The 23230-nt window shown below is 41.5% G+C and overlaps 1 protein-coding gene across 2 annotated transcripts in view; it reads right to left on the bottom strand.

Moving 5' to 3' along the window:
* Window positions 1–23230, bottom strand: part of TMEM132A (transmembrane protein 132A) — a 617882-nt gene that overhangs the window by 273736 nt on the left and 320916 nt on the right. The window contains exon 3 of one of the 2 annotated variants that reach the window (XM_073596966.1): window positions 10206–10415. The exons of the other annotated variant lie outside the window; for it this stretch is intronic. Within the exon in view, the coding sequence (XP_073453067.1) occupies window positions 10206–10415 (210 nt within the window). The remainder of the gene's footprint in view (window positions 1–10205; window positions 10416–23230) is intronic. 2 annotated transcript variants of the gene reach the window in all.

Raw genomic sequence — 23230 nt, 5'->3', positions numbered from 1 at the left:
ATAGCTCTTAGAAATCACCCTGGCATTAGGGGCCTCCGCTGCGGCCAGCTGACAGAAGTCATCAGCCTGTACGCAGACTATATGCTCCTCTACCTTGCTGATGGCGGTCCCTCCCTTCAAACAGCCCTTCAGACCATCACAGCCTTTGGAGTATTCTCTGGGCTCCAAATCAATTGGACCAAATCTCACATCCTCCCACTAGATCTAGGCACCCCAAGTGCTGATCAGGACGCACTCCCACTAGTTAGAACTAACAACATCAAATACCTTGGTGTGCTCGTCTCCAGATCCCTTCGAGATTACATTTCCCTCAACGTTGAACCCTTATTCCAGGTACTCAAGTCTAAAACGCAAACATGGTCCCGTCTCCCCCTGGGTGTCATGGGTCGTATAAATCTAGTAAAAAGGATTCTTCTTCCTAAACTCTTCTCTTTCTGGCAGGCCCCACTATACCTCCCCCCACGTATATTCAAATCCATGGAATCCATTATCAACACATTCATCTGGGGATCCTCCCGTCATAAACTGCCATGGCGAGTCCTAAAATGCCCGACCGAGTTGGGAGGAGCTGCACTCCCCGACCTCTTCCTTTACTATATAGCATCTCAGTTATCCCACTTCTTTCATTTTAACCACTCTGATAGAGAGAGATACTCCACATTAGTCTGTTCTCAAACTCTAGACCCACTGTTCCACCCCTTTCAAATATTATTTTGCGGCCCACACAATTCACTCCGAAACGATGACGCAAAACAAATGTTATTCCACCACTGTAGTATCTGGCAGCTCGCTATGCGCATTGGAGAGGCTCCCTCCCCCCACTCCCACACACCTCTCTGGCACAACCCACACATGCCCGAATTAAATTCTGTCCCTGACCACGGACTATGGGTGGATAAGGGAATCATATACCTGTCACAGGTGGTGTCGGGTGGGTTGGTTAAATCCTTTCAGGCCCTCAAGGATAGTTTCGCCTTACCTAACCATATGTTATTCCGTTATTTTCAACTCAAACACACACTCTGTACGCAGTTCAGGGGCTCAGCTTGGAATCTTGAGATCCCGCTCCTAGTGGACATTGTTCTGGGTAAAGACTCTCAAAAACTGATATCCCTTCTATATTCATACCTCATGACACCCACAGCAGAGTCCACAGCTCATCAGTTGAAGTCCCGGTGGGAATCAGACTTGGGTGCACTGTCAGACGAAGATTGGAAGGAAGCCCTTGCCAACTGTAAAATAGTGTCCCCCAAACTATCCGATCGTCTCACCAATCTCTACATCCTCCATAGATCCTACCTGACACCTTATCGCATCTCTAAGTACAGACCAGGCCATAATCCCAATTGCCCCAGTTGTAACCACCCAAATGCATCATTTTACCATCTAATATGGGCTTGCCCGTCGGTACAGGGGTTCTGGATCCAGGTGGTCCAGTTCCTACATGACCGCATGGGTTCTCCATTGTCTCTCTGCCCCCGGCAGTGCGTGCTGGGACTCCCTCACTCCCTGAAGGCAAAAAGTGTTTGAATACCCTCTTGCAGGAAACTCTATTCCTTGCTAGACTGCAGATTGCCAGGACGTGGATGAGGGGACCCCCACCTCAATTACAACAGTGGATCAGGGCCATCAACATCACCCTCCCCTATAAAAAACTGCTTTATATCCATAGGGGATGCCCTGATAAATATCATAAAATCTGGGACAGATGGGTATAGGACGCTTCTACTTGTGATGTGGAGATTTAATTGTATTCACAGTAGTTAACCACATAAGCCCTATTTACAGATATCTTCTTTTCCTCGTAAAAGCCCTTTGCTCCTACAAGTCTTTTCTCACCCTGTTTCGTAGAGTACCTTAATGTATATGATATGCTCACATAAAATGTCAATTGGATTGATTCGATACTGTGGTGCCTGTTGCACCGTTTACCCGAATGTCTATATACTTTTTTGTTTTATGCTCAATAAACTTTGTTTTTGATTAAAAAAAAAAAGTTGATCCAGGGAAAAATCGATTGCTTCTTGGGGGACCAGGAAGGAACGTTTTCTCCTGCTGTAACTGATTGGATCATGCTTTGCCGGGACTTTTTTGCCTCTGGATCAACTGTGGGTGTAGGACTGTGTATATGGGATTGTATGATTTTTTTTTTATTGGTTGAACTAGATGGACTTGTGTCTTTTTTCAGCCTATGTAACTAACCGATCTTTGACTGCTACTCCTCTCTGCCAATCCCTTCACTGGCTTCCCCTACACCACCATATAAAATACGAAATACTAACCACAACATACAAGGCCATCCAAAACATCGCCCCCAGCTACATCACCAACCTCATCTGCAATATATCGCCCAAATCATTCTCTCCACTCCTCCCAAGACCTCCTGCTCTCTAGCTTCCTTGTCACCTCCTCCCATGCTCGACTCCAGGACTTCTCCAGAGCCTCTCACAATCTTCTGGAACTCCTTGCCTCAGTATGGCCAGTCAGCCCCTACCCTGTCCGCCTTTAGGTGATCCCTGGAAACTCACTTATTTAGGGAAGCCTACCCCACCTCAGAACTATACTCAAGTCACCTCCATCAGATCATCCCCTGCAGCCATTACCTTCCTTTTGTACCACCCCCCCTCCCTTTAGATTGTAAGCTCCATTAGCAGGACCCTCTTATTCCTTCTGTATTGAACTGTATTGTAATTGTACTGTCCCCCCTCTACATTGTAAAGTAAAAAGTAAAATACTGCGTAAACTGTTGGCGCTATATAAATCCTGTATAATAGTAATGATTGATAGGAGCACCTGAACTCCTGCACTGTTTTGGTTGTGTGTGTTATGGGTTTAGCTTGTACTTATAAGTTCATGAACATGACTTAAAGCATTTGTTGCCCCAACACATATTCCTGATATGTGCCTGCTGTACTATGTACTTGTATGAGAAAGCATCCTGTTCCCCTTTTTTGTTTTTATTGTGTGAAATCTCTGGTGTTCCTGCCAGTCCCTCTGCTTTCTTATTAAAAACTGACCACACTAAGCAGAAGAGCTTGTTTTCTCTAGCTATGCTGGGAATAGAAGTGACTGACAGCGCTCAGAGGCTGGACTGAGAACAAATGACTGATGACTGCAATAACCCACAAATACTTTTAAATAGGCTTTCTGGCAGTTTATTCAAATAGATGAAAAGAAAGTTATAAACGGTACAAGACTCGTAAATTGTGAGGTTGCAACGTTACCACGCTTGCTGTGAGTCTGGTTCGAGCACGGATGGATTATTGTGCCAGACTGAGTAAATCCAGGGAAGGACGTCGACCATTGTAGCCGCAAGCTGAACTGACTCCAGGGTGTTCCGTGCCGGACCCACCAGCGTGAATAGGTTATGTCACTGGAGCTGGACCACAATGCTGAAAGGGAAAAGCGCCATGGAGGGCGTGGAGGGAAGCGTCGATGGATTTTACGCAAGACAGGAGTGTGAGGAAGGAAGCAGCCGGCGTGGAACGAATGTGTCCCTGTTGCCGTGACTACCGGTTTCGTGCGCATGCACTTGATCAAATCAAGGTGATTTGATCAAACGCATGCACGCAAAATCGGTAGTCACGGCAACGGGGACGCATTCGTTCCATGCCGGCTGCTTCCTTCCTTGGACACTCCTGTCTGGCTTAAGATCCAGCAACACCTCCCTCCACACGGCGCTTTTCCCTTTGGGCATTGTGGTCCAGTTCCAGTGACGTCACCTATTCACGTCGGCGGGTCAGGCATGGAACACCCTGGAGTCAGTTCAGCTTGCGGCTACAATGGTGTGCGTCCTTCCCTGGATTTACTCAGTCTGGCACAGTAATCCATCCATGCCTGAGCCAGCCTCACAGAAAGGGTGATAACATTGCAACCTCACAATTTACGAGTCATGTACTGTTTTTAACTATCTTTTAATCTATTTGAATAAACTGACAGCAAGCCTATTTGAAAGTATTTGTGGGTTATTGCAGCCATCAGTCATTTGTTCTCAGTCCAACCTCTGAGCGCTGTCAGTCACTTCCATTGCCAGTTTTTCAGCATTTTGATCCCATGCTACTGGACAGCAGCACGGTTCAGCTGTGGCTATACCACACCATTGGGTGTTGTTCACTCATCAGCACCTGGAACTTTTTTTTTATCATTGAAGCTATGCTGGGAACCTGCTCTCCTGCAACAATCAGACTTGTTCTGATGCCCCCACTGCACAGTCATTCACTGGGAAGCTCAGTGTGGTGTTGCTTCTCCTCCCCCAGCTCTTATGCAGCTGAGAACAGAGGGAATGTGATCAGTTATAAAAAAAAGGGGGGGGGGTATTTATAATTTTTTTATATCTATACAAAAATGTTTTGCCTTTCATTTCTATTTTAAACTAAATGGATTGTTTTACAATGTGGTAGTTTACAATCAGTTTAACCACTTACCGACCAGCCGCCGCAATTGTACTGCGGCAAAATGGCACGGCTGGGCAAAACGATGTTATGTAACGTCGCTTCGCCCTGTGGCCACTAGGGGCCCACGGTGCTGATGCGAGTGCGCGGCGATCACGATAACCGCTGGGCTCCCGTGATCGCTTGGAGAACCGGGTTCTGTGTGTGTAAACACACAGTTTGCAGTTCTCTGAGGGGAGAAGTGACAGATCTTCTGTTCATACAGAGTATAAACAGCGATCTATCTCTTCCCCTACACAGTCCACTCCTCCCTTCAGTTAGAACACACACTAGGGAACACATTAACTCCTTGATCGCCCCCCTAGTGTTAACCCTTTCCCTGCCAGTGACATTTTTACAGTAATCAATGCATTTTTATAGCACTGATCGCTGTAAAAATGTCAATGGTCCCAAAAAAGTCAAAATTGTCCGATCTGTCCGCCATAATGTCGCAGTCCCGATAAAAATCACAGATCGCCGCCATTGCTAGTAAAAAAAAAAAAATTAATAATAAAACAGCCATAAAAGTATCCCCTATTTTGTAGACGCTATAACTTTTGCAAAAACCAATCACTATTTGCTTATTGCGATTTTTTACCAAAAACATGTAGAAACATATCCAAGTCCAAGGTCCAAGGTCGCATGACCACGCAATTGTCAGTTAAAGAGACGCAGTGCCCCTCTGCCGCTGTCAATGTCAACGAAACACTTTCTGATTTTTTCATGATAATGAATGGAACACGCCCAGGCTGTCCCTTGTTGGCTTAAGTTTTATACTTTCCTTAGAGCCTTCTCTCTGTATACAGGGGGACCCCAAAATTATGGGCTACCAGAAGTCTTTCAGTGTACATAAGGTGGCCGCTTTCACGGACGATCTGATCTTTTTGACTGACCCGCTGGTGTCTCTGCCAAAGTTACTTTAATCATTGCATACGTATAGCACCCTATCCTATCTTCAAGGTAATAAAGTAGGTTGAGATATAACTCAGAATGTGGCACCACATCCAAATATCAATAGCAAAGAAAAATTGCAATGATACTGGACTTCAAATTTGTAGCCACTCGTAGACCCAAATGAAAAAGAGAATATAATAGAATTAAAGTCAAAAATTTATTATGACAATATTAAAAAAAACACTTAAAATCATGGAATAGATTCAAAATAGGCAAGTACATATTGTATACATATGGTATTATCCCATGTGGGTTGATCCTATGTATGTACAAGATGACCTGTAGGTATGCCCATAGATATGGTGAACTTGTGACTTGAATTATAACTGGTCTTCCATATCAGGGCCCCACAGAATTTGGAAATAACCAACGGATCACTACGCGTTACTCTTATAGCTTCCTACTGGTACTAAAAAATATAATATAAATTAAGATATGCACATACATGTGTAGATCTCAAAAAACAATTTGTACATCAATATCAAAAACAGAGAAAAATATGTATAAATATTACTCGTGGAACAAAAAAGAAAGTCACAATCAGGACAGTGTTTATGCTGGTAATGTATTTTTGAATAAGTGGACCTTCCTGACGTGCAGGCTTATTATAGCGTGGCCCACCTCACTAGGCTGGTTGACTGGTATTGTCATGCCGAGCACTTGGTGGTCAAGGAACTGGAAGACTCAGGCAGTACGGCGAGGAACTGGCCAAGGATTGCCTCACCGCTGCCGAAGGTTCTCAGTGATCATCCTACTTTGGGAAGCACTTTGCTGGTGTCCAGGGATGCCTTCCATTGCTCCTCAATTTTCCCGCTGCCCTCCTACCCATTTTGTCTAATCCGGAACCCCCAGTTTCTTTGCCTGGTGTCTGGCAGCCGCCTTCATCTCTGGGACTTCGGTCGGATGGCAAACTCTCCTCCACTGCACTTGCCTTCATCTTAGACTTTTGGAGTGGTCTCCAGCTTCAGCATTTTCTCTATCCAGGTAGTTCTCTAAACTGATTCACCACAGCCTACCATCTATGCTGCCCTGACTCAACCGGTCACAGACTTTACCCCTACCTTCCTCTTGCTGTGGGAATCCGATCTTGTTGTGCAGTTTACCAACTCACAAAAGGAGAAAGTCCCTCACTTTGCTCAGAAATCCTCTATAGCCACTAAGGTGCAAGAGACCAGTTATAAAAACCTGACGAGGTGGTAACCATGTTACACATTTTCTGTGAGTGGCCGAAACAAACCATTTTAGTAAGAGGTGGCTAGTACTATCAAATATCTGACTAATGTCGATCTAGCAGATAAACCTGCAGCATGCTTGCTGCACCTCATGCAATGGCCCATTAAAAAAATACAAGATCTCTCTTACCATTCAGCTACTAAATGTGGCCAAGGCGTGCATTTCCCCCGTGTTGGAGGTCTGTTCACCCGCCCTCAAAGTCTTCTTGGTTCTGTAAAACCAATGAACTCAGGGACATGGAAGACCTTACGGCTACCCTCTATAACAGAGAGGAGTCCTTTTGTGACACTTGGAGACCATAGTAATATTTTTTCACAGATGCCTTTTTACAGGAGGTCTCACAACCCGGCTGCAAGGACTTGTTACGAGGCTCTGGGTAAGAGAATTGCTAAGTAGCGCTTAAGGGCCCTTTCGCACTGATGCACATTTGATGCCTTCTTATTGACTTACAAAAAAATTGACTGAAAAATTGCACCAAAGATGCAGCATGCAGGACATCAAAGCGCATCACACCTGCAGTGTGAAGAGTTTCAAAGGATTTTCATGCATTTATCTTCTGCTTTTTAACCCCCAAAACACATAAAAAATTTATCAAAAATGTATCAATGTGAAAGGACCCAGAGAGGAAATCTCAGACTTTCTGTGTGTGAGAGAAGGGTTAGAATTAACTGACAATATACAACCTGCTGGCATCCAGGAAGCTTATCTACAACACCTTTGACCTGCATTAAGGTTAGTCTAACATATCTGGGTAGTAGTATAGTGCTCTGTAATGCTAGCTGCAATGTCATACAGGGTGGCCACCCGAAACCACAGATGACTGCTTTTGGCAAGTGCTGGAAGCCAGAAACGAGCACTCGCTAGCAAATCAGCTGTCTTCCTTGCTAGCTGTGGTGTTGGGTATGCAACAAGGAGGAATGCCCTGTTTGAAATCACAGCTAGCGTTATAGGGCACCCTGGAATATGTGACAAAGTAATTCATACACTTTGTCCCTTAGGGAACTAAATACTGTTAAAAATATATAGGTAGCTTGCAATACTTTAAATAGTAAAAATACAAAAATACAGCGCTCACAAACATAAACCCATCATAAGTGAAAAAAACACAAGTGAAAAAAATCAAAACATAAAAGTCCATAAAAAACTAAAAGAAATGCTTCACATTTGGTGTACAAACAGTGCAGAGAAAATGTTTCAGAAATTTTCAGGCATACCAGGACACCCCCACCTTTAAGTCTGGGGGTCAAAACAGACTTTGAATGATATCCAAGGGACGTCAGGCAGATTCAGTGATGGGACTTGATGACAAATACTTCTTCAAAAAGGAAAGAAATGGACTAATAGTTTAGTAAGCTTAGAACAGGTTTTATTGCACAAAAAAAATGCATACTTACAGACATAAGTTAAGGTGTTTTTTCACTTATGACTGGTTTGTGTTTGTGAGCACTGTATTTTTGTATTTTTATTGTGATCAAGTGTTTAGTACTTTGTGTATAGCAGCTTCATTCACTTTTTTATTACCCTATTTGTTCACCATCAGCTCGAGTATTAGAGGTCGACAGATATATTAGCCGATATTTGGCTTTTTTTTACTTAATCGGCATCGGCCGATTGTGCTGATAAAAAAAAACGATTATAACTTCAGCGGGACTTGCAAATGACTTCTGTAATAGAAGTCAATGCAAGTTTCCTGAAGTTATCTGTGGAGAGGATCCTCTCCTCCCTAGGCAGCCTGCCAAGTCTGATAAGAAGATACATTGTATCTCTTCAGGTTCTTTTATCAATAGACTGAACTCTGTGTGTAGGAGTTCTCAGTTTAACCATTTAAAGACTAAATCTTTTCTGACACTTGTTGCTTACAAGTAAAAATCCTGTATTTTCTGCTAGAAAATCACTTAGAACCCCCAAACATTATATATATATATTTTTTAGCAGAGACCCTAGGGAATAAAATAGCGGTTGTTGCAATATTTTATGTCACACGGTATTTGCGCAGCGGTCTTTCAAACGCAATTTTTGAAAAAAAAATACACTAATGAAATTTTTTTAAAAATAAGCAGTAAAGTTAGCCCATTTTTTTTCGTCCAAAAGTTTTGATTACCTGTTTTTGTGTATTTAATATTTAAGATATAGTTATTTTTTTTAAATCTAAATTATACATACAAGTGAACTGATTGGAGATTTGTTTTGTTTAATAAATGTTTAAAATGTAAAAAAAATTTCTGTATCACTTATTACTTAAGGTTGCTGTCACACTGGAGCGGGCAGGCGTTGACGGTAATAACCCAGTTAGCGGCCGAGGAAGGGGTTAAATGCGCCCATGAAGCGCTGCTGCCGAAACGCTTTGCAGGCGCTTCGGCAGCGGTGCGCATTCATTTCAATGGGCAGGAGTGGTGGAGGAGAGGTATACACCGCTCCAAAGATGCTGCTTGCAGGACTTTTTTTTAACACCCTGCCATCGCATCACCTCAGTGTGAAAACACTCTGGATTTCACACTGAGACTGCAGGGGAGACGTTTTACAGGCACTTTACAGGCGCTATTTTTAGCCCAAAAGCGCCTGAAAAACGCCCCAGTGTGAAAGGGGTCTAACTGTTAGATTTTATGAGATGAAGGGAAAAAAAAAAAAATCGGCCTAATATATCAGCCCAAAAAAATCGGCATCATATATCGGCCACCGCGATTTCTAAATATCGGCATCGGCCAGAGAAAAACCCATATCAGTCGACCTCTATCGAGTATATATATTGATTATATATTTTTTCACAATACTTTAAATAGACTTGATAATCTATATTTATACAAAAAGAAAGGGATTTCCAAGAAACTGCTAATACCATAGGTACTAAGGTGCATACATTCATAAGCAAATAGATGAGAAAAATCATAAAATACATAGGTTTTAAAAAAGGTTTTTATTATAAACAATTTAAAAAAAAATATTTCAAAATTAGGTCAAAAGTCAGATAACATTGCAACACTCATATATAACCAGCCTTTCCCCCTACTATGTTTAATTTTTCATAATATACAAGCGTTTATCTGGATCTAAATACAGACACCACTTGATCATTTTTGATTTAGCAATATGATAGACAGCAGATGAAAGCTGTAGCTGAATGGTTTACAGAAACTCTACTTCGTCAAGCAGAAGGCATTAGATGTAGGTATCTAAAATATACGATTATAATGAACATAAAATATTTTTATAAAGAAAAAATCATGATTAGCATTGTCCATCATATACAGCATGTCCAATCTGTATCAGCAAAGCCATACATTCTGGGATGTGGTGTCAGAACTAATATAGGAGGGAAAATATTTTTAATATGGTATGATTTATAAATTGATATACTATAGTTACATATGTCGATACCATTGACCCTGCCTTGGGTCAATCCATTCCTAATTTTTCACCTGTCACATCACCCAACGGCAAGATCATGCAGGCAAAACAAAAGCACTCACAAATGCCAACTCGCTGACTAATGTGTTTCTATCTCTATAGCATCTGATGGTTTGCATTACCCCAATATTATGCGAACTGATATAATACATACATACACAATAAAGTAAGATGATTACCCACCTCAATTCTACAAAATCCTTGAACTCTGAGGTCTCCATGATGTACTGCTTGCACACTTACACATTGGTTCTGGGATACTCTTGAGTGCAAGTCAGCCCCTGTCCGATGAAACAAAACATGTGTAACAGGGTCAGAAGGGGTTACTTCTCCCTTAATTACCTCTCCGCGAATACCTTTACCTTGGGCTCCTATTACATCCCATGGTACATGCTGAAATAAAAATGCAAAATATATTTTTCAGTGTATACCTATATTCCCAAATCAATAGTTAATTTAAAAAAAAAAAAAATATTCAATGGGTAAATTTATTGAGGTTTCACAGAATACAGTAAACAACATTATCTATTCTCCAGAAAGTTTATTAACACATAACAGATATAAACATTTGTTTAATCACATATATAAAACTTTTCAATATACATCACTTCAATTATTCTCTACGTCTATGAATATACTAATGTAGGTACAGATATCATATAATTGCAGATATCTCATCTTAAGCATAACATTCCGAACTTTGGTATAGAATACCTACTATAGGGGCCCAACCCCAATGTCCAGTTCAGTGTTCACCGAACTTGTACAGAATCACTCTGTATAACCTTCAAAAGTAATAAATTTATCTTCCAAATACCTTAACATGTTATCTATAGATATTTAAATTTCAATGTCACCAGAGACCGAAGTGATCCAGCCGGACCATAACTTCTTAAATATTTTTGGGCAGAAGGAATAATAGGGTTTTTCCATTTGAGTGCTAGAGCCTTCTTAGCATAAAAGACCAATATAATTAATAGGGTCTTTGTATTACTAGACATTTCCTCCTCTTCAAAGTCTCTAAGGAGGCACCTTGCTGGGGAGTAAATGTTTGGGATGGCCAACCTTTCCTACAAGAACACAAGGATTGCCTTCCAGAATTGTGCTACAAGCGGACACTGCCATGTCATGTGAAAGTAGTTCACCATCTTCTTTGTGACATTGATTACATTCTGGGGAGTCTGCTCTGCCCATCTATTATAAATGAGCTGGGGTATAGTAAATTCTATGTAAAAGGTTAAATTGTGTTACTTTGTCCCTAGCAGAGATAACCGAGAGCAATAGAGCCCCAACCACCTCCATCCACGTTCCATCAGTCAAGGTTGGAATGTCAGAGGCCCATTGTCTCCCTATTTTTTCCATCCTCTTGGATGTGGAGGATAAGAGATGAGAGTAGTATCTAGATATCAGTTTAGTATGGTCATTCTCAAACATAAGTTTCTCTAATTTTCAGGGGAGAAGTGACACCTGGGTCAACCCAAACTGCTCTCCTATTGCAAGCCTCAATTGCAGGTAGCCATAAAAGAACTTGGTGTGAACCTTATACTCTAACTGAAGGTCCAAAAATGTTTTAAAGATCCCCCCCCCCCAGAAAACAGTTGATGTACATACTTAATACCATATTTAGCCCATCTTGTGCCATCAGGTATCTTGTTTAACTGGGGATTAAGCCAAAGAGGGGCACTGGGCGATGTATTCAAAGATGAGCCCCCTATTCTCTTATTACATAGGTGAAAGATTTTATGCGAAATTTTAAGAATGTCTGCTCCATCTTCGGGATATGGCCCATTTCTATATAGTACATTTATCAATGCCACATAGGAATGAACCAAGGCAGCTTGAGCATCTACCAAGGCAATATCTAGGTCCGGAAAAAAACACCAGTAGATATGTGTCAGTTGGGCCACTAAGTAATAGCATTGCAGATTTGGCAAGGCTAGGCCTCCTTCCCCAATGGGTAAGTGTAAGGTTTCCATAGAGACTCGAAGCGGTTTTAAACCCCACAAGGACAAGGTAATAGTCCCATTCATTTTGGTAAACAGTTTTTTGGGGATAAAAATGGGGCGTTCCACAGTATATAAAAAAATCTGGGTAAATATATCATTTTAATTATAATTATTCGGCCTAATAAGTTGAGAGGCAACTTGGACCAAGTCTGCAAATTAGTTTTTAGACGCTGCATTAGAGGGGTAAGATTATTGGGGATAAATAACATTTTTACTGGTGGATAAAAAATAATTGGAACATGATTAAAAATGTACAGTATAACGATAAAAATAAATCTACAATAAATTTTGGTCAAGGTGTATTGTTAGTACATGATTCTTAGGGATAAATACAGCAGTCCAGGAAAGTCTTGGATAACTTGCTTTAGTCTATTTTACTTTTCTCAGGGAAAAATCTCAGTCAAATACAAAACACAAAGCCAACAGATTTATTTTTATCATAGATACTTACCCACTTCAATACACTTTTATCCCCATCCTGCCCAGATTACATTTTCAGCTTTCAGTGCTTTCACACTTTGAATGACAAGTAGTCATGCTACACTGTACCCAAACAAAATTTTTATCATTTTTTCACACAATTAGAGATTTCTTTTGGTGGTATTTAATCACCACTGTTTTTTTTTATTTTTGTGATACAAGGGAAAAAAAGAGTGAAAATTTAAAAAGAATAAACTCTTAGTTTCTATTAGCAGCTGTTTACACATCTGGACACTGGAGCACTAGTGTGGGACAAAAGAACACCCTTTTTATTATGGGGTCCCACACAGGTGCTCCAGTGTATACTATAGGGGTGTCTCCATCTGTGAAGCTTGTACAAAACAGGTAAGTATTCAAGCTTGACAAAGTATATAATTATTTCTTCATCTTGCAACTCTGCCAAAACAGACAATTGTACCCCACTTCCAAGCAAATGTTTCATATTCCTATTTCTGACATCAAATATTTGTGTGCCAAGTATACCTATTTTTTTTACATAGGGGAGAAAAGACTCGGAGGACACCACTCATCCGAGGAGACAACAGACCCCCCATCTCATGAGGAAGTGGAAATCCCCCAAAGCCAACAAGAGGAGGAGGAAGGAGACATGGTGGAAATTGTCACAACAGGTGAGTGTCTGCGACCACAGGCTCAGGTAAGAGATGGATGCCGGCATATTTATAATACATGGTGTGTTTTTGTTTCTATATTTTTAGGTGATCGTGATGTTGTAGATGAAGGTCATTTCACCAGTGAAAGTGCCCAGATCCTGATCGGGGAGATCATGAGGTGTAATAGGGACATGGAAAACATCAAGCAAAACATCAACGATGTTCAAAACAAAATGAAGAACATCATTGATGTTTTAGGGAGAGTTTAAAACCCCTCCAAATCCCTTACTTTGTTGTGCTTTTTTTTACGGAAAAAAATTTTCACATTTTTTTGACATATTCGCGAAAAGCCAAATTTTGAAGATGCACACAGTGTGTCAACATGTGCTATCTGCCATCACGGGAGATCAATGTATGCGTTTTGGGGGTGCAACCCCTTCCTCAATAATAAAGTAGCTGAGAGGAAGGGGTTGCACCCCCAAAACATGTCCCTTGATCCCCCATGATGGCAGCTAGCACATGTTGACATTCGGCAATTTGTATGCATCTTCAAATTTTGACTTTTCCAGGGGTGACTTCACCCCATCTGAACGCAATATCAAACACAGTTTGTAAATACTCATGTCTGATACTGCCTTCAATTTATAACAAAGTTGAACTTTGTAAGTTCCAGATTTGTGTATTTCTTGTTGGTTTTAAACATGCCTGTTTTAACTTAAATGGACATTTCTACTTTTATTAATGTGACCCAAAAAAATGTTATACAACAAACATGTTGGTTTGTTTTAAAAACCTTTTATAAATGCACATGTGATTGTGCTTGTATTAAAAAGATTGATAATCAAGAATGTGTGGATTCTTCTTTCAATGCTCCGAAACTTTTGATGTGGTAAAATTGGTGTTTTCTGTGACAATGGGGGTTATTTCCTAAGGGAAAATGCACTTTGCACTACAAGTGCCGTTTCAGTGCAGTCTCAAGTGCACTTGTAGTGCAAAGTGTCTTTGCCTTTAGTAAATAACACCCAACAGTGCTTTCTAATGTTACACAATCACGCTATTTTTAGGACTCCCTAAATTTATGTCAGGGTCAGCTAAAAGAAACAAAAGCAGTAAATGTCAGCAAATATTTTAGTAGTTAAAATTTGTTTTTTATTTAAAAAATGTCTCACACATTGTCTGGCATATTGATGGCCCCCCTACCCGCAAAGTATTCCATGTATCTTAGACGGACCTCGCGGGCACTCGAGGGGGCAAGCCAGGACGGCCAGCTTCAAGTGCCGTCAGAGTTGGTTCATTTACATTAATTCCGGATTCAGGCCCAACTGAGCCAGCATAGTTCACAGAATTTCTCCTTAAAAAGTTGTGAAGAACACAGCAAGCCAGGATGATATGATTGAGTTTATACTCCGCCATGTGTATGCGTGTAAGAAATAGGCAGAACCGGCTGGCCATTTTTGCAAACGTGTTCTCCACCACTCTTCTGGCTCTGGCCAGCCGGTAATTAAAAACCCTCTGGTCCTCATAGGGAATGAGGACCAGAGCGCAAACGCTTCATTCGCAATGAACAGCAAAAGGGGGGGTCCTAGCATTAAAGTACCTGATATACAGGGTGACTCTGCAGGTACTAAAAAATCACTTGTGCCAACGTCCCCAATACTGAGTTAAGGATATCAAAAGACTAAAAAACTTTTGGGACTTTAAAGGCACAACTGTAGTAGACTACACAAGGTATATAAAAAAGTTTTTGAATTTTATTGATAAGATACAAAAAACAAAGAGAATGGACAGGACATAATTAAAAACACATCAAGTCTAGACATACAACGCATATCATGACACCATTGAGGATCCTATCCTGCAGTTTTGTGTGTATTCCTATGTATTCGTATACAATTAAGTCATAATCCAAGTAAAGGAAAAAGGTAAACTTCCCCTAAAGAGTTGAAACTGGGGGAGCACTGCAGGTTTGGTATTCCCAGAATGGTGTATTCTCCAATTGCTCTACATGTTTCACGTTGACAAGGAACGCTTCTTCAGGAGCTAGAGATTCTATTAAAATTATAAAGTATAAAAAGCAAGCTGCGACTCGTATGGCATGCGGTGTGGTGTGGTGTGTAATGATCTCCTCCACTGCTGACAGCTCCGTCCTACCCCTACCCCTCCACTGTCAGCAGTGGAGGAGATCATTACACACCACACGCCATACGAGTCGCAGCTTGCTTTTTATACCTGTATAGTTTGGTGTACTGCAGCACCTACTCAATGTGAGTACCCTCCTGGAGGATTCTCTTTTATTTAAATAAATGTCCTTGCTATATCACACCATGGAGTTCTCTTTTTCTCTTCTATGAATGTGGATTTTGGCTTTGCCTGTGAGGATTGTATTTACATCATTTTATCCTGAGTGAGCCCAGGAGTGGCCCCATTGCGTGTTTGACACTGTTTAAGTACTGTGTCACACGATCAGAGGTGAGCGCAAGCACATGTGGGGTGTCACGGGAGAGCACATCTTGCTTGTTGTGATTTGGACACCGTTCAGGAGAAGCATGATGAACACTTATTTCATGGACACTGTTTATTCACACTTTTTTTCAGTTTGAATCTGCTGATTGTGTTGTACACTTGAATGTCACAGGATAGCACTTGGCATTTATGTTTTATCCATGCACGGTGCACTTTCAACAGTTTATATTATTATTGCACATTTTTTATATGCACTTTGAGGTTTATTATACAGAATTGCACATTTTATATATATTTACACATGTATGGTTTAACTAGCATATTTATTGTGATTCAATTTAAATATTTCTGCACGTCATTTCTTTTAGTCCATAAATATAATATTTTGTTCTCATTACATATATTTTTTAGTGCAGGCACAATTGTTTTTATGTATAGTGTGTATGGGTTTGCCAAAGTCAGCAGATAGAGGATTGGTATCAGCTGAGTTAGCAGTTGGGGGGAGAGAGGGTTCCAAATGGTTTTGGGACTCAAAAAAAAAAGCCTCTGGCACTCTGCCTGAATTTCAAGCACAAATCACAATTTTCAACATTTTAGGGGGTATTTGGGGTAAAGCACTACTATGGAGCTGACAAAATACATTGTTAAGTGACTACACGAGGTGAATGTAGGGCCAGGAGAGCATGCTGGGGAGGTAAGTGAAGGCAAATATGTATGAAGGCCAAAAAAAAATTACATAAAAATCCAGCATGCATGAGGACAAAGGGGACATTCACAGCAAATTACAATCATGGTAATTAGGGAATGAGGGAAGAAATACAATATATTATCAAACATTAAATACAATAAAATGTGATGTTAAAGGATAAAAATCTTCCGTAAATATAATCCTTCTGCAGGACCTGGATGATGGCAATACAGGTCTCTGGGATAATGATCCCCAGAGCCTGGGGGGAGATGCCTGTTGAGAACTTGCAGTCCTGCAGGCTTCTCCCCGTCACCAAGTACCGCAGGGTGGCGACTAGCCTCTGCTCCGGAGTGATGGAATGCCTCATGCAGGTATCCTGCCTGCTGATATAGGGGGTGAGCAAAGCCAACAAATGGTGAAATACGGGGTCCGTCATCCGGAGAAAGTTCCAGAAATCGTCAGGATTATTCTCACGGATCAAAGGCATGTGACAGAACTGGTCACGCTGGAGCAACCCATTCTTGGTCCATGAACTCCTCCCCACCCTGTTCATGGACTGGGCTTGTGTCAAGGTAAGGACCCCAACACGCAGCCCCCGCACAGCACGAACTCTACGATGAGTACATATACGCAACATGGCTATAAAACGGTCGGCTGCTCAGAACGAAGTAACAGAACGCACTGAAGAACAGCAAGGCCTGTGAAGAGCGACCTGAAAATCAGTAACGAACGAACAAGAACACAATGACAGAGTCAAGGGTAACTCGCTGCACGCACTGAAGACGAGATACAAACCCACAAGCACAAACTGAACAGCAGAAAGACAATCTGAAAACCACGAGTCTGAAAAAGCGTGACTCGTCTCTCACCAATCTTTTACTAACACGAGATTAGCAAAAGGAGCCCAAAGGGTGCCGCGCTTAGTACTGAACTGCCCTTTTATAGTCTTGTCGTATGTGGTGTACGTGACCGCGTTCTTGGCGATCGGAAATTCCAACAACTTTGTGCGACCGTGTGTAGACAAAACAAGTTTGAGCCAACATCCGTCGGAAAAAATCCATGGATTTTGTTGTCGGAATGTCCGATCAATGTCCGATCGTGTGTACAGGGCATAAAGGTGTTTCTATATTGATGGCAAACTGTGTTGATTTTACCTGTAGACAGATACAAACAGATACTAGAGGTCGCTATATTTTTCTGTATTTTACAATGTATAGAAAGCCATACATATTATTCCAAATAGATCTACAGCAATAAATATTAGACGTCTATTTCTTAACTCTCAGATTTCGTCTGATAATTTAGGTAATAGAGATATATTGTTTCTTGATGCGGCAAAGGCTTTTGATAGCATGGAAATTTCTATGGTGTAAATGAATAACTCCTGCGCTGTCTAAAATTAAACCTAGGGGACACTGCTGCAAACACCTGATAAACTGATCCTACACAGAAAAAAAAGGGGTAAATAGGTAAATGATGATGTCGCGCTGCGCTGTGTAAAAACAAACAAACAAAAAGTGCAATGATACCAATGAACGTGTACTATACAAACATATGTGGGTCAAACATATAAACTCAAAAAAGTAGCATGACAAAGTCCATATAAAAAGTGACAAATCAAAAAATGTGATCCAGCAAATAAGTCCGTGCTAATATACAAAGTGAATCCCACCACCAATGTTGGCAAATGAAGTGCTGAAAAGATCTTCGGTGATGACACCTGTGTATTTTCAAGCCTCTCACCATATACTGCTGTAAGGTATACAACATGGGTAAATCACAGGTGTAGTATTCAATTATTCCCTCCATGTTTGGTAGCTTTAATCCTTCTTAGATGGTCTCAGTAAGCGAGTTTTAGGCATATAAAAGAAAACAAAGCTCATAGCATGATTCCATAAAAAGAAAAGGGAGGTGGATATGGCAGACCAAAATGTTTCCACTCACTTAAAATAAGAGCATAGACGACAATCCACGAACGCCGAGCTCATAACCTTCAATGCAATCCTGGTACTGCCTCTTATCCAGAACCCTTGTATGTATATCTCAATATAAGGGGTTTAGAAATGGGAAAGAGGTGCCCATAGCGTGATCCACAATTTATTGTGTAAAAGCAGAGTAAAACAAACTCACGTTTAAGTAAACAGTGCAGCAAACCATGAGTGCCAAGCTTGTATCCTTTCGGCAGATGTGGATAGTACCTATTGCTCCAATCCCACAATAGGTACTATCCACTATGTACAATTTGTTGTATACTTGATTAAAGCAGAGTTCCACTCGTTTTTCTTTTTATTAAAAGTCAGCAGCTACAAAAGGTGTAGCTGCTGACTTTTAATAAACACACTCACCTGTCCCATGGTCCAGTGATGCGGCCACCCAAAGCTTCGGTTCTCTCCCCCGTCCCTCCCTAGATCACCTGGCTGTGACAGCATGCGGCTTCACAGCCGGGTGCGCACTGCACATGTGCGAGTTGTGCTGCACGTCCTGAATGGCTGAGCAATCTTCTAGGACATGTGACCTGTCCCAGAAGATGAGAGGGTCTCCTAGGCAACATGAGCGTAAGTGGGAGCTGGGTACCTGTCAACTAGATACCAACCCCCCAAAAAAAAAAAAAAAAAAAAAGGACATGCCAAATGTGACATGTCAGGGGGTTAGGAGTCCTTAAAGCAGAAGTTCCACTTTTGTGTGGAACTCCGCTTTAAGGTTCTTGTAAATTACAATATATTGGTGCATGATTGAAATCCTGGCTCAGACAGTGATTTAACCACTTCCATACAGGGCATTTTCACCCCCTTCCTGCCCAGGCCAATTTTCAGCGCTGTAAAATTTTGAATGACAATTGCGTGGTCATGCAACACTGTACCCATATGAAATTTTTATCATTTTTTCCCCCCAAATAGCGCTTTCTTTTGGTGGTATTTGATCACCTCTGCGGTTTTTATTTTTTGCGCTATAAACAAAAAAAGCGACAATTTTGAAAAAAAAGCAATATTTTTTACTTTTTGCTATGATAAATATACCCCAAAAATATATAAAAAAATTTTGTTTGCCTCAGTTTAGGCTGATATGTATTCTTCTACATATTTAAAAAAAAAAAATTGCAATAAGCGTATATTGATTGGTTTGAGCAAAAGTTATAGCGTCTACAAAATAGGGGGTAGTTTTATGGCATTTTTATTATTAATTTTTTTTTACTAGTAATGGCGGCGATCTGCGATTTTTATCAAGACTGTGACATTATGGTGGACACATCGGACAATTTTGACACATTTTTGGGACCATTGGCATTTTTACAGCGATCAGTGCTATAAAAATGCATGGATTACTGTAAAATATCACTGGCATAGAAGGGGTTAACACTAGGGGGCGATCAAGGGGTTAATGTGTTCCCTAGTGTGTGTTCTAACTGAAGGGGGAGGGGACTGTGTAGGGGAAGAGATAGATCGCTGTTCATACTCTGTATGAACAGGCGATCTGTCACTTCTCCCCTCAGAGAACGGGAAACTGTGTTTACACACACAGATCCTGGTTCTCCGTGTGCCCCGAGCAATTGCGGGACCGCCGGGCACTCGCATCGGCTCCGTGGGCGAGCAGGGGGTGAGCGTGCATGCCTAGTGGCCACAGGCGAAGCGACGTTACATAACGTTGTTTCGCTCAGCCGTGCCATTCTGCCACAGAACAACTGCAGCGGCTGGTCGGCAAGAGGTTAAACGTGAAAAGGATTTACGCCATTACCTTAAGGAATACACAGTAGGAATTATTAACTCCAAGGAGGGTAAATTTCTCAGAGACAAATCAGCTCATGAAAATGGGTATCAAAAGTGGGGGTTTCCGGCGCTCCGCAACATGTGATGTCTAAGGTAAATAGTACAATGGTAGCTATAATAGCACATTAAAATAAGGCAGGTAAATTCTAGAATGAGGAGGCAGCCATCCTCAGAGGGTGTCCATTACCTCTGTTGATAATCAATGTTGAAAAAAGGAGGGGTGTGGAGGTGCCAACTGTGGTAGCTTGTTTATCCAAAAATAAAAGTTAGTGTAACAATTACACTTACTGGTTCGCAGGGTGGATGTGTTTCTTTGAGATGGAAAGTGTCCTGGGATGTGCTGTTATCTTGTTTCCGGCTCGGATTTCATTCCTGCAGGCGTCTGGGTGTGGAGTCTGTACACAGGCTGAACCGCTACATCCAGTGCATGGAAAGCTCCACACTGACCACTCTGGAGCGCGGAAGAGGAAATGACGTCACTGATGCACAGCAAATGTCCAGGCTGGTGTTGGGGATAAAGCAGGGATAGTACAGGCTACGCGCTCGGGGCTCGCAGCTACTTCTACTGGCAAAAAGGCCAGAAGAAGGAGCTATGAGCCCCGAGTGCGTAGCCTGTACTATCCCTACATTATCCCCAACACCAGCCTGGACGTTAGCCATGCATCAGTGACGTAATTTCCTCTTCCGTGCTCCAGAGTGGTGAGCGTGGAGCTTTCCATGCACTGGATGCAGCGGTTCATCCTGTGTACAGACTCCACACCCAGACGCCTGAAGGAATGAAATCCGAGCCGGAAACAAGATAACAGCCCATCCCAGGACACTTTCCATCTCAAAGAAACACCTCCACCCTGCGAACCAGTAAGTGTAATTGTTACACTAATTTATTTTTGCATAAACAAGCTACCACAGTTGGCGCCTCCACACCCCTCCTTTTTTCATGAAAATGGGTATGCCTATAGGTGGAATCAAACTGCTTATAGCAAACCCATGACTAGACCACCTACCCTTTACATCACCCAAAATGGATAGTGAACCACCAAATGCTTCATCTGCTTCTTTTGTATCTTCTAGCCAATCGACTACTTATCAGGATCTTTCCCATGACAGATTACCAAAGAAACAGAAGGGAGAACTGCATACGACATTCACTGAATCACTCCGACAAACCTTCAGGCCTATCACTACTCGACGACCACCCCCGTTTGTTCTAAACCTCTTATCACACAATCATCCACTCCTTCTGCACACTCTTCCAAAGTCTTATCTACTACGCCAGTTTTGGCCATTAACTCGGCATTGAGCACTGTCACATCAGCTGCATCTTCCTCTTCTAGCACTGTTCACACCACTACCAGAAGGGTAAGTGAACCTTATTTGTCTTCCATGTTTCCAATTAGTACACTATTTATTGACCCCAAAATAGCTCCCGTTTTTTACGGTCCTACGCTGACTCTTAGAACTGAGGGACAATACGGGAATACCCAGCTAGAGATAATCAACCTGTCGTCAACCCCCTTGTCAACTGAGATTGATGTATTGAGGCTGGGTCTCACCTTTCACCCCTCCTCCGATACTGATAAATCTTCAATTATTAAAGATGTACATCTATTTGCCAGGAGATTAATGTGCAGAGTTATTTTTGACAGTCCCAATGAAGCAAGCTCTACTTGCTTCAATACATCAGATTATTCTGTGGCAGAATCTCAAGCCATTATTGAATTGATGGATCTGTGGGAGGAGGTTAACACTGAAGGTGACGTGCCTTTCTGTTCACCATCTGAAAGTGACGTCATTCCCGGTGTCACCTTCCCCCCACGATCTCTTTCAAACCTAAATCACAATCTTTTCCGGTTTTAACTCAGAATCCCAATATTTGGGCCTTTGTTCAGCAAATCACCAATGAAATCAATAAGATGGACTTTGACATCAAACATGTAAATAACTTAACTAATAAAGCATAGACAACCACTCAAATCTCTTTAAATTTCTTCATCTGGTAATTAAACCGGCCGACAAGGGTGGTAATGTGTTTGTAATGGACATTGAGAAATATGAAAGGATGTGCCATGATATCATTGACAATAGGGAATAGTACTGTCCCATATCAAAAAATGTGGTTGAAAAATTTTACTCGGGAATATTATTCCTTAATCCTTAAAGCCTATCAAAATGGCCTTGTAGATAAAAATACAAAGAATTATTTAAAGACTAAAGAACCTAAAACCCCTACCTTTTATGCCCTGCCCAAAGTACATAAATCACTACAAAACCCTCCTGGCCACTCCATTGTGTCAGGCTGTCAGAGTCTCACAGAAAACGCTAGTTCTCTTGTAGATAAATATCTATACCCTCACGTCACTTCATTATCTTCTTATATTAAAGATACTATTGATCTTCTTTGTACTCTTGAGGGGATGCAGATCCCCAAAAACTCCTGGCTAGTGGCCGTTGCTATTGAAAACCTTTACAACACTATTCCACACAACAGAGGCATTGATGTAATCTGGAACCAACTCAAAGAAAGGGGACCTATGGCAGACTCCTATAACCAGTTTGTCCTAGACCTCCTCAAGTTCATCCTTACTCATAACATATTTATGTTCGACCACTCCCACTTCCTCCAGGTGCAGGGGGTTGCCATGGGCACATGTTATGCCCCTTCCTATGCCAACCTGTACCTGGGGGGGTGGGAGAGGGAACTCTTTGCATGGGATGACATGTCTAGCGTTTTGCAGCATGTCATCTCGTGGGTATATAGATGATATTCTACTCTTTTGGTCTGGGACTAAGGATGAACTTTTGCAGTACATGGACAAACTGGCTATCAATACTTTTAATCTCAAATTTACAAATGAACTATGACCAACACAAAATTTGTTTCTTGGATCTAGAGATCCACATTGATAATGATGGTCTCCTTTATTCATCACTATACCACAAACCATCTGCGGGAAATACGGTCTTGTACACTACAAGTGCACATCCCTAAACCCTATTAAAAAGTATCCCCTGCAGTCAATACATTAGATTAAGAAGGAATTGCACCCTGGAAGGGGACTTCCAAAAGGCTGCCAAAGATTTGTGTACAAGACTCAGAAATAGTTTGGAAAAAAGAAGCAAGCCCCAAGGATATTGCGGATACACTGAAAAGTAAATAAGGGTATACCCATAAATAAAAATTATGTATATTTTATTG

This window comes from Aquarana catesbeiana, linkage group LG08 (assembly GCF_042186555.1).
Source record: "Aquarana catesbeiana isolate 2022-GZ linkage group LG08, ASM4218655v1, whole genome shotgun sequence".
NCBI lineage: Eukaryota > Metazoa > Chordata > Amphibia > Anura > Ranidae > Aquarana > Aquarana catesbeiana.
The sequence above is the reverse complement of the archived record's forward strand: the minus strand, read 5'-3'. Positions and strand labels throughout refer to the sequence as shown.